The 12,937-nt window shown below is 36.9% G+C and overlaps 1 protein-coding gene across 1 annotated transcript in view; it reads right to left on the minus strand.

Annotated features, from left to right (window-relative positions):
* Positions 1–1,687, minus strand: part of DYTN (dystrotelin) — a 62,856-nt gene extending 61,169 nt beyond the window's left edge. Inside the window, 1 exon segment of the mRNA XM_037850099.1 lies at positions 1,669–1,687. Within this exon segment, the coding sequence (XP_037706027.1) occupies positions 1,669–1,687 (19 nt within the window).
* Between the last annotated feature and the right edge of the window lie 11,250 nt (positions 1,688–12,937).

The following is a 12,937-nucleotide window of genomic DNA, read 5'->3' on the forward strand; positions in this document are numbered from 1 at the left end:
AATTTCCTTTTGTTTTAAAAATGCTTAGTGTTCAGGTAAGAATCTAATGCTAGACTGTAGGAGAAGTCAGGAAACACCTCTGCACTAAGTCTGGAGAAGGAAAACAAATTGAGAGTAAGCATAACAGCATGGAAATAATTTACAAAAGTATAATGCCCAGCATTTTTTTTTTCCTCTGGAAATAGGCCAGTTTTCTGCCCTGTATCCTTTCAGATGCATCAAATAGATCCTGAAAATCAGCAAACTGGGGGGCTCAGTGGGTTCCCAGATGCTGCTCTTGGTAGAGGAGTGACTCTGTAGCTGCTCTACCATCTGGCCTATCGCACTCTTGTCAAATTATGTTTTGCAGTGTCATTTGATGAAGTTATGCAGCATAACTTGGCAAGCTGTGATATAGTGCAACATGGAAAATCAGCAAGTGACCCAGGTGATTCACCATTGGCCCTGCTTCCTCAAGGCTTCTTTTCTTTTGTTTTCTGCTGGTTGGGAAATAACTCAAGAAAGGTAGAAAGTACCAGATGGATCAGGCCCCAAAGCCATGAACAAAATAGCATTAGATGCTTAAAGAAATAATGACACAAGCTACATATGTTCTTATCCATGGTTGCAATTTGACTGGGAAATGTCTTTTGCTTTAAGTGACTTTTAGTTTTTGCTTTGCCAAATAAATGTCATTTTCCAAAGACAACAAGATGAATGCAATAAAATGTCTTTTCAACTGTCCATCTAGTTGGACAGTCCAGAAATGGATGCTTTAAGTCACCAGCTCTCAAAGTGTGGTCCCAGGTGAGCAGCATTAGCATCACCTGGGAGCTTGTTGGAAATGCATATTCTTGGACTCTACCCAGACCTACTGAGCCACATACTTTGTAGGTGGAGGCCAGCGGTTTAACAAACCCTGCAGGTGATTCTGATGCACACTAAATCTGGGAACCACTGCTTTAGAGAGAGAAAATTAAGCTTTGAACTGATTACCTGTTACTTTATGTTCAGCTTACTAATAGGAGGGCCAAAATTTGAGAAATTCAAAGGTGATTTGAATCATTCATAATTTCATTTCAGATAAATAACTTGGGATCTTACAGAAGTTTATATTAAACAGGTAAGTTAGCAATTTAGATTTTAGCTAGGGGAATAAGACTGCAAATATACCCATCAGTTGATCCTGGACCTAACTTGGCATTCACAAATGTTGCAAGAAAGAGGAATGGGTTTCTCCATATCCATTTATCAATTATTCATATAATGACAGCTATAGGATCTTTCAACTTTGAACCCACATAGTACCAGGAACTTAACAAATACCCACACTGATGCCATTTTAACAGTAAACTATGAAGATAAATAAAAATAAGATAAGCCACTTTTTGTGTATTTGAATGGCAATTCAAAATGCAATTATATTTAGACTAAATATTTTTAAACTTTTAAAATTTTATTTTATTAAATTCCTTTTGCTGCCTTGAATACAATAGATCAAATACCCTTTAATACATTATGGATTTCTGTTTAAGAAGAAAAAGTCTCTTTAATCACCTAATGACTTCTTTTTCAGCCAGAAATTTGCCAAATGTCTTCTCAGAAACTCAAAAGTCTGAAAATATAGCTTCTCTGCCTTTTTGTTGTTGTTTACAAACTGTCTTCAGAAACTGGACAATAAATACTCACCTTGTTTGTCTGGATCCATTTCAGGAGTTTCCTGGAATGACAGATTGGAAGAGGATCCTTATAATTAGAAATTAACCAATATTTTAAACAGAAGGTTTTACAGTGGAGGGGCAGGGGGACAAACCAAGTGGCAACTACAGAAAGAGTCATTTTAACTGTGGAACAATGACTACAAGGTATTTCACAGGGAGACTGGAGAATCTCTTGGAAGAAGTAAAAAGGGAACATAGGAAGAGAGGCTTCTTGTATTGTCCACGCTTCTAGAGATTTAGACCCGTATCCCCACAAACCAAGATCAGCTCCTGAATCTCATACTCTGAATATTTAGAACTTCCTACTTATTATAATTTTAAGAGTGAACTGGATTCTCATTTCAAGAAAACATAAGTTTACTTGAATTTTGAAGGAGAAAATTTGAAGCTCTCAAATGCTTAAATTTCTAATAATCACTAAGCCTAAAAATTCTATATATTAAATTTCTAATAACTACTACCCATTCAAACACTTCATCACATAGATATGTATATATGTACATACATATATGTGTATGCATGCATAAAATTCAGTTGTTACTATTTTATTTTATTTTAAAAATTTTAATCATATTTTTATTGTAGAATATAACATATTTATATAGAAGTGATAACTTTCCAAGTGCAATTTAACAAGTAGTTAGAGAGCAAATTCCAAAGACTATTATAGGTTACAGTTCCACAGTTTCAGTTATTTCCTAAATGCGAAATATAACATATTATCTTTCACAGTATGATTTAACAAGTAGTCATATAGGAAATTTCCAAGGTTGTTATGAGTTATAGTACCATAGTTTCAGTTATTTCCTTATTATGAAATATAACATATACACAAAAAGGTGATAACTTTCAAATTACAATTCAACAAGTAGCTATGGAACACATTTCAAAGGATGCTCTGGGTTACAGTCCCTCCATTTCAATTCTTTCCTTCTAGCTATTCTATTACTCTAGCAACTAATAAAAAGAAAATTATATAAAGATTCAGTATTCATAAGCCTTTGTTAAATTCCATCTTGTCTGTTGCTACCCCTTCCTCTAGTTTAATCACTTTCTGATCTTCAGGGATGTCTAGGCAGTGACCACCGTAACTTGTTCATGTTGAAAAGGGGTGTCAACTTTATGAGAAAAGGGGACACATCTGGTTGATATTCTTAAAGAGGCTATTGCCTCTGGATTTTGGGACTCAGCTAGCATAGGAGTTCTCTGAAGGATTTAAGTTTCTGAAGAATAAACTTAGTGAAATTTTATAGAGTCTCAGATAGGGATCTGGGTATTCTTTAAGATTTTTGGAACTATTGTTGACTTGGGATTATCATACTGTGGTCATTTGGCATATCTAGGTGAAGCTTACATAATGATCAATTAGCAACCTTCTTAATACTTTCATGTTGTAACTATTGTTCAAACTCAGTAAGTATATTCACTTTCAACAAAAAGAATTGCTTAGGCTTTTTATAAAAAATGCTCATGTAGTTCTTAGAAAAAGATACCCTGTTTCTTAAAACACAGTTGAAAACTGGAAAAGTTACATGATCATTAACTTTTAAGTTGTAATTTTCCCCCTCTCCAAATGAATGAATTAATTACAACATATATTATTTGGTCAGATAACATTTTACAAAGAATGAAACTAAAGCAAAAACTTATTACTTCTTCAAAAATATGGCAATAGTAAATAATGCTAGACTTGCCAAAAACTATGATTACAAATATATTCAAGTAAGATTTGCTTTGAAGAGTCATAGTAAGGGAAATCAGGTTAGAAGTCTTCCTGGTGCAGAAAAGCCCCCCAAGCTCTCCCTGCATCCCAGTTAGGTGTAGAAAGGCTCAGTCTGTTTGGCTGGAGACACACTCTGCCTCTACATGCCGGGTTCTTACCTTTCTTAGTTTCTTAGTCAAACATTCATAGAAAGTATTCAGCAGGTTTGGAGGAGGGAGAAGCTGAATAATAGCAAATTTCCAGATATAGCATTCCCATGTAAAGGTGGTTTCTTGTTCTGCCATCCAGCAATTGTATACAAAACACTGGCATTTGAGGCTGCGCTTCCAGGGCTCACAGAAGTGCATTCATTAGTAATAAAGACTTTGAATAATTTAAGGCCACTTCTACATCTCCGTTTCAAAGGGCCTTTTCCGTATTAATTTCATGTGTAGGTGAGGTGAGGGAAACATCTTCTGGGTGCTGTTGGGAGCAAGAGTAACCATGAAAATTAGGAAATACAAAGAAGGGCTCCTACTTAGAGATGAAATTAATGTCTACTTTACTAACCAGCCCAGAATAGAATGACCTAGGAATGGAATCTAATTCATCTTATGCTTTCATACATCTAGATGTAAGGGTACAGATTTTAAAAAGGCACCAAGTCTTTGAAAGGACGATATTAACTTGTCACCAATGTACATTTCCTCTGAAGTTTTTTTTTCCTGTTAATTACAGTCTCTAGTTTATGCTGATTGCATCCCTCCCCCAATGCCTCCCCGTTTTTAACACCTTGCAAGGTTGACATTCACTTGTTCTTCCTCATGAAAGAACATATTTCTACATTTTATCACAATTGTTGAACACGCTAGATTTCACCGAGTTGCACAGTCCCAGTCTTTATCTTTCCTCCTTTCTTCTGGTGTCTCACATGCTCTCAACCTTTCTCTCTCAACTATATTCACAGTCATCTTTGTTCAGTGTACTTACATTGCTGTGCTACCATCTCCCAAAACTGTGTTCCAAACCTCTCACTCCTGTCTTCTCCTATCACTCTGTAGTGCTCCCTTTAGTATTTCCTGTAGAGTAGGTATCTTGGTCACAAAGTCTCTCATTGTTGGAAAATATTTTAAGCTCTCCCTCATATTTGAAGGACAGTTTTGCTGGATATAGGATTCTTGGTTGGCAGTTTTTCTCTTTCAGTATCTTAAATATATCACACCACTTCCTTCTTGCCTCCATGGTTTCTGCTGAGAGATCCACACATAGTCTTATTAAGCTTCTTTTATATGTGATGGATCGCTTTTCTCTTGCTGCTTTCAGGACTCTCTCTTTGTCTTTGATGTTTGATAATCTGATTATTAAGTGTCTTGGCATAGGCCTATTCAGATCGATTCTGTTTGGAGTATGCTGTGCTTCTTGGATCTGTAATTTTATGTCTTTCAAAAGAGATGGGAAATTTTCATTGATTATTTCCTCTACTATTGCTTCTGCCCCTTTTCCCTTCTCTTCTTCTGCTACACCAATGATACGTACATTCTTGTATTTCGTTTCATCTTTAAGTTCCTGGAGGTATTGCTCATATTTTTTCATTCTTTTCTCCATCTGCTCCTTTGCGTATAGGCTTTCAGGTGATTTGTTCTCCAGTTCCTGAGTGTTTTCTTCTGCCTCTTGAGATCTGCTGTTGTATGTTTCCATTGTGTCTTTTGTCTCTTGTGTTGTGCCTTTCATTTCCATAGATTCTGCCAGTTGTTTCTTTGAACTTTCAATTTCTGCCTTATGTATGCCCAGTGTTTTCTTTATAGCCTTTTTCTCTTTTGCCATAACTTTTTGAATTGATTTAGCATTAGTTGTTTAAATTCCTGTATCTCAGTTGAAGTGTAAGTTTGTTCCTTTGACTGGGACATAACTTCGTTTTTCTTAGTGTAGATTGTAGTTTTCTGTTGTCTAGGCATCTGACCTTCTAGGCCACCCCAATCAGGTTTTCCCAGATGAGAGCAAACTCAGGTCACAGAAGGATGAAATATTCAGTATCCAGTTTCCCTGATGGTTTTTCTTAGAGGATTGACACACCCTGTGCTTTTCTGCCCGGCAGGTGGTGCCTGTCAGCCTGCCACCGGCTGGTGTAAGGGGATGTAGCCCGTGGGTCTCCTCCCCCAGGCTCTGGGGTCTGGTTCTGAATGGAAGGCGGGTAGTAGAGCTGAGCCCCTCCTCTTTCCTCTTGGGAAGCTATGCCCCCTACAGAGAGGTCATTTGCATATAAATAGATTCTTTGTTTCTCCGACTCTGCTGGTCAGAGTGCTGTGATTTAAAAATGGCTGAGGTTTCTCTACTGCAAAGCGCTGTGAGCTGAAAACGGCTGAGGCTTTCTCCACTGAGCCGCCCAGGTTGAGAGAGAGAAAGGGACAGAAAGCTCCCAGAGTCACCCATTGGCCAGAGATAGCTGCCGATCCTCTGGGCTCCCCGTTCAGAGACAGATATGTCCCCTGACTCTCCCAAGTTCAGTCATCACGAAAAGCCTCTGTCTGCTTGTTGGGGATTCGCTGTCTGTATTGAGTAGTTAATATTAAAACCCCAGTTGGATCTGCGCTGAGGTACACTCACTTGTTCAGAGAGTTCTATTCTCTAGCACCGCGAGGCCTCCATGAGGGAGGGGCTCTCAGCTCTCAGCTCTCAGCTCTTGGCTCTCAGTGCGGGTCCACAGTTTCTACTTACAGATTTTATGCTGTGAGCTTGGGCATTCCTCCCAGTTCAGGTTGGTGCATGATAAGTGGACAGTCACGTTTGTCTCCCCGCAGTTATTCCAGGTTATTTACCAGCTTTTCTGTCGTTTATGAATTGTTCCGGGGGACAAACTGTCTTCCACTGCTCTCTATGCCGCCATCTTAGCTCCTATCCCCTCTGAAGTTTTAAATACAGTTTCACAATGTCTTATTGTTTATAAGTTCAAATTTAAAATAAACCTGTTCTATCCCTAATAAGGTTTTTTTAAAAAACTATATCATATGAGCTAAATGTATTAGAACTTTACCATTAACATCTTTGGTATGCTGAGAAGGAAATCAATTTTAACATGTCTTTCAAAAGCATATGAAAGGCAAAGCATAGACCTATTACTCCATGAGCAGTTCCTGGAGAGCCAGCACGTCTGGGAGTCCATGGTTCCAAAAGATACATATAAGTGGGCAATAATCCATTCTAGAATTTCACATCATAAAAATCTATTTTGAAAGGTGAGTAGCCAATTTATTCCTTTCTTTTTGAAAAGTATTAATATCACACTACTGATCTCTTAAAAACTGATACTTAGGACATTTTGTAAAAGGAAAATTGATCAGTAATGGAGCAAGAAAGGGACCAAGTGGAGATAGAAAGTGATCTATCATCTGCCTTTCTTTATATAAATCGTATCAATTTTTGAGGGGCAGATAAAACAAAAATCTAGGAAGAGAGCAAATCTGTCTCACATGTAATTTGTATCTGTTGGAGTGCTGCAAGTCAAAGTCAAAATAATATTTAGAAGTTTTGTATTCCATTATATTTGCATCAAGACATATCATAATATGTGAGGTATTGGCAAAAGAAGGAGGTTTGAATGTTTCTGAATGCTGCCATGTTTAGATTTGAGCAGATCTCTGGCATTGAGTAATTCTGTGGATCAAGATATTGATAAAAAAGAAAAGTTTTCTGAACTTCCAATAAAAATTACATAATGAAGTAGATAAATGTTTAAGTACTTAAGAATGAGGTAGGATGTGTGGAAAGTAATTTAAGCAAATGGGCAATTGATAGCACTAAGCTCTTAGCCTGTCTGGCTTTTGGAGAGGCTGAGCTCAAAGATCAGAGGGCTGTTTGGTTTCACTTACTTCTGTTACCTGGAACTTCGTAGTTTCTGTTGCACCTTTTGGTTCAAGCTTAGATAGATGAAGACCTCCCATCCCCTCATAGGATGTTTTCAGCTATAAATCAAAACCAGTTATTCCAATTTTACAACATCATACACAACTGATGAGAAGATTTTTGGCTAGCACAACAGTGGTTTCTTCAATCATAATTGCCAGTTATCACTATCTTTATCCTCTGAAACAGGGCAGCTCCACTCTGAGGAAGCAGGTAGGAAGAGGGTTCATCCTATACAACCACAACACACCTTGGTTTAGAAATACAGGTTCCATGCCAGCCAGAAACTGGACAACCACTCCATAAGGTATTTGGGTACTGATTTTTTAGGCAGCCAGTGTTCTGTTCACTCTCTATCTCCACAGCTCTTTGTACATACATTTGAAGTCTATAACTCCCAAGAGAGAAAGAGAAACCTTGACATATTATACCCCAAAATATGTAAGCAGACCCTTATGTAAATGTACCGGTTTGTATATTTATGTCCCCCAGAAAAAGCCATATTGTTTAATGTATTCCTTGTGGGGGCAGATGTATTAGTGTGGATTGGGTTGGAACCTACTAGTTCAGTGTCCATGGAGATGTGACCCACCCAACTGTAGGGGGTAACTCTGGATAATTTCCATGGAGGCATGGCCCCATCCATTCAGCATGGGCCTTGTTTAGTTTACTGAAGCCCTATATAAGCTCAGACAGAAGGAGCTCATAGCTTGCTGGAGCTGAGACAGACATTTTGAAGATGGTCATTGGAAGCTGATGCAGACATTTTGGAGAACACCATTTTGAAATGCAACCTGGGAGTGAGCAGACACCAGCCATGTGCCTTCCCAGCTAACAGAGGTTTTCCGGACACCATTGGCCATCCTCCGGTGAAGGCACCCTTTGTTGATGGACACTTTATGGCCTTAAGACTATAACTTTGTAACCAAATAAAACCCCTTTAATAAAAGCCAATCCATTTCTGGTGTTTTGCATTCCAGCAGCATTAGCAAACTAGAACAGCAAACTATAGGATAATTTTACCTACACATTTATAAAGTAATGGAGAATTTCAAGGAAAAAGTTTTCTTTAATTAAAGTAAATCTCCTAACTAAACTAAAGCTGCCTCAAATGAAAGTAGAAAACCTAGATAGATCTATTACCAGAGAAGATATAGCAAAAATTATCAAATAATGAACTAAACAAACAAACAAAAAAAGGTTCTGAGCCCAGATAGTGTGGGTCAAGACTTTGAAGCTTTAAAAAAATGAAAGATTCTTACACTATGAAAATGGTTAGAAGACATACAAAGCTACCAAATTCATTTTATGAAGCTGGCCAAACACTGAATACCAAATTAACAAAACATAATCTCAATCTCCCCCCTCCTCTACACACACAGATACACACAATGTATGGGCCAATGTTATTTATAAAAAATGATGGAAAAATCCTAAATAAAGGAACAAAAATGATATTTTAAAATAATAATCTACTGCAACTGAGTAGGTTTATTCTAGGGATGCAAGGATGCCTTGATATTTGGGAAATGATGGTATAATTTAACTTTTTAATAGGTCTAATGAGAGAAATAAAGTGATAATTTCAGATTTTCCAAAGAAATTTGATATTTCTGTTAATATTATTTTTTCACCATTTTACTGAACATTCCTTTATTCTAAAAGTATATAAGTATAGTCTCTTGGATTTTTAGATATATCACCTGTAAATAATTATAGCTTTGTTTCTTTGCTGATGTTTTAATTCTTAATATTTCTTATTTCAGTGCATTGGCCTTGGTTTCCAGACAGATTGAACACAAACAGTCTGTGGGATGGAGAATATCTTCTTGACTGAATGGGGGATGAGAAATGAAATGAAATAAAGTTTCAGTGGCTGAGAGATTCCCAAAGGAGCCAAGAGGTCACTCTGATGGGCACTCTTACACACTGTATAGATAACTCTTTTTAGGTTTTAATGAATTGGAATAGCTAGCAGTAAATACCAGAAACTATCAAACTACAACCCAGAATCCTTGAATCTTGAAGATGATTGTATAACAATGTAGTTTATGAGGGGTGACAATGTGGATCACACTCCCTTTTGTCCAGTGTATGGATGGATGAGTAGAAAAACGGGGGCAAAAAAAAAAAAAAAAAAAAAAAAAAAAACTAAAGGAAGAATAGAATGGGGGGACAATTTGGGTGTTCTATTTTTACTATTGTCTTTTTTATTCTTGCTTTCACTTTTTCTGGTACAAGGAAAATGTTAAAAAAAATAGATCAGGGTGATGAACAACTATATGATGATAATGTGATCAATGGATTATATACTTTAGATGATTTATGGTATATGAATAAATCTTAATAATAATAATAATAATAAGCATGCCAACAATCAACTTAGGAAGTATAACTAAAAGATTTCATTCACAATTGGACAAAATTTTTGAAATATTTAGGAAGAAAACTGCGAGAGGCCATGATTTCATGACAGAAGCTTCTGAAACTATATGTCCAAGTCATCAATGACCTCCATATTGCTAAATCCAAAGTGTGTTTCTCAATCTCAGATTTTTATTATCAAACATTTTATTTTACAATAACTTCAAACTTACAGAAAAGTTGGAAAAATATTTGTTCTATTTTGCTAATGCTGCAGGAATGCAAAACACCAGAAATGGACTGGCTTTTATAAAGGGGGTTTATTTGGTTACACAGTTACAGTCTTTAGGCCATAAAGTATGCAATGTAATGCATCAACAATCAGATATCTTCACTGGAAGATGGCCAATTGTGTCTGGAAAACCTCAGTTAGCTGGCAAGGCACGTGGATGGCGTCTGCTCCAAGTTCTGGTTTCAAAATGGCTTTCTCCCAGGACATTCCTCTCTAGGCCACAGCTCCTCTTTAAAACATCACTCTCAGTTGGTTTTGGGGCATTTGTCCTCTCTTAGCTTCTCTGGAGCAAGAGTCTGCTTTCAACAGCCGTCTTCAAACTGTCTCTCATCTGCAGCTCCTCTCTCAGCTCCTGTGTGTTCTTCAAGGTGTCCCTCTTGGCTATAGCAAGCTTGCTCCTTCTGTCTGAGCTTTTATAGGGCTCCAGTGAACTAATCAAGGCCCACACTGAATGGGCAGGGCCACGCCTCCACGGAAATTATCTAATCAGAGTTATCACCCACAGCTGGGTGGGTAGCATCTCCATGGAAGCACTCAATCAAAGAATTACAATCTAATCAACACTAATACATCTGCCCACACAAGACTGCATCAAAGAATATGGTTTTTTCTGGGGAATATAATATATACAAACTGGCACAAGAGTACAAAGAATGCTCCTCTATTTTGTATCCAGATTCACCAATTGTTATATACATATTATACACACACACACACACACACACATTTATACAAACCTTTTTATTTTCTCTGAACCATTTGAGAGTTCAGACATTTTGCCTCTTTGCCTCTAAATACTTCACACTGTATTTCTTAAGAATAAGGAGATTCTATTACATAGCATAGGACAATTTTCAAAATCATAAAATTTAACATTGATACGATACTATTATTCAATAGACAGTCAATATTCATATTTTGCAAATAATGTCCTATATAGCAAAATTTTCCTGATCTGGTGTCCAATTCAGCATCACACATTGCCTTTAGATTTCTTTAGTCTCCTTTAATTTGGAACAATTCCTTAGCCTTTCTTCATCATGATGTTGACATTTTTGAATAATACAGGCCAACTGTTTTGCAGAAATTTCCTCTGATTGTGTTTGCTTGTTGTTTTCTCCATGATTACATTCAGATTATACATTTTAGGTGGCAGGGATAGCATAAGTGATGTTTTGTCCTTCTCAGTACATTACATCAGGAGGCACATGGTACTGGTTTATCTAATTACTGGGTGACACTAACTTTGTTCATTTGGTTAAAGTGGTGCCCACCTGGTTTTTCATGTAAAGTTGCTATTTTACTCCTCATAATTAATAAATAATTTTTGGAGGGATATTTTGAGATTATGTAAATATCCTGTTCCACACCAAACTTTCACCCAGCAGTTTTAGATTATACTGATAATTTTTCCTGGGACAATTATAATTATCAGTGTTGCACAATGTTCATTTTATTTCATTATTCCTTCTACATTAGTTGATATTAAACTGCATGGAAAACCTGTTCTTTTCTTATTTTTATTTATTTATTTATTTATTTATTTATTTATGATTAATACAGATGCATAGATTCTTATTTTATTCAATGTAATACTATTTATTTTGATGCTTAATTTTTTCCATTTTGGTCAGTGAAAGCCTCTTCAGGCTGGCATCTGGGTGCTTTTGACATACCCTATCTTTTTTTTCTTTAAAGTAGTTCCTTAATTTTAACAAGATACTCCAGGTTTATCATATACTTTCCCAGCCCCAGCCTTAGAATCAGTCATTTTTCCATGAATCCCAGGTTTCTTTTAGTGGGTAATAGTTTTGAAATCCAAAATCTGGGCACCAGATATACCCATTGCTACTGTCATGTCACTGTTTTCTAAGCTCTTTCATAAGCGCATCATACCTCCAATTCCAATACAACAGTACAAAACCACAGGGTTCTTCCTTTCCTTCTCTCATTCCATATTTATTTCTCCCTTCTCCAACACTGATTATCCTGGCTTCCAAGATCATTGATATGTTTATTCATTTGCTCAATCTTTAGCTTATCTTTTGAAACACTCCCTTTTAAAACAATCTCTCTAGGCTTATGTTATACACTCGTTACAGGTTCTCCTCCAACCATGATGGCTATTTCTTCTGAGTCTCCTTTGTTGACTCCTCCTTCTAGACCTTTAGATACTGGAGAAACTTCAGGATAACTCTTTGGTTCCCTTTCCTTTCTCTTCCTATACATATTCTCTAGTGTGTAAGTTTCATACCTTCTTTAACCTAGTGATCCACACATGCTCCTAATTTTCTATCCCATTCTTAAAAATGCTCTCTTCTCCTTGCTCACCTCAGGAAATGGCTCCACCATATACCCAGTGGTTCAAACAGAAATCAGGTAATCTTTGGTTTCTCTTTTTATTTACCTTCCTTACTATATTCATTCCATCTTCAGATCTCATAGATTCTACTTCCAGAATGTATCTCAAATTTGTCCACTTCCTCCCCATCCTGAATACAACCTTGCTAATGTAATCCACCAGCATCCCTTGCCTGAACTCCTATAATAGCCTCCTAACTGGCATCTTTGTATCTCTTACAAATTTCTAATCTTCTTCACAAGGAACTTCTTAGAGGCTTCATAATCCAAACTACCTACCAATACCTAATGACACCTTCTATGATCTGCCTCCCTCTCTAAACCCATTCCTTAACTTTCTAGTACTCACACTGGCTGACTTCCTTCCTGTAGTTTTTTTAAAAATTTACTAGTCTCCCACCTTCTGCCTCACACTTTGGACCCTTGCACTTTCTGTTGCCCCTGCTTAGAAGGCTTCCTCCGGCGCATGTCTGCCTGACGCTCATCCTTCAGTCTTCATCGACACCTTCCATGACCACCTTATCTAAAGTGGATCCAATACATCAGTCCATTATGTTTATTGCTCTTATCACCACCTGTAATCATCTTTTTATGTTTATTTGTTTGTTATTTGTCTTC

The sequence above is a fragment of the Choloepus didactylus genome, chromosome 9 (genome assembly GCF_015220235.1).
Source record: "Choloepus didactylus isolate mChoDid1 chromosome 9, mChoDid1.pri, whole genome shotgun sequence".
Classification (NCBI taxonomy): Eukaryota; Metazoa; Chordata; class Mammalia; order Pilosa; family Megalonychidae; genus Choloepus; species Choloepus didactylus.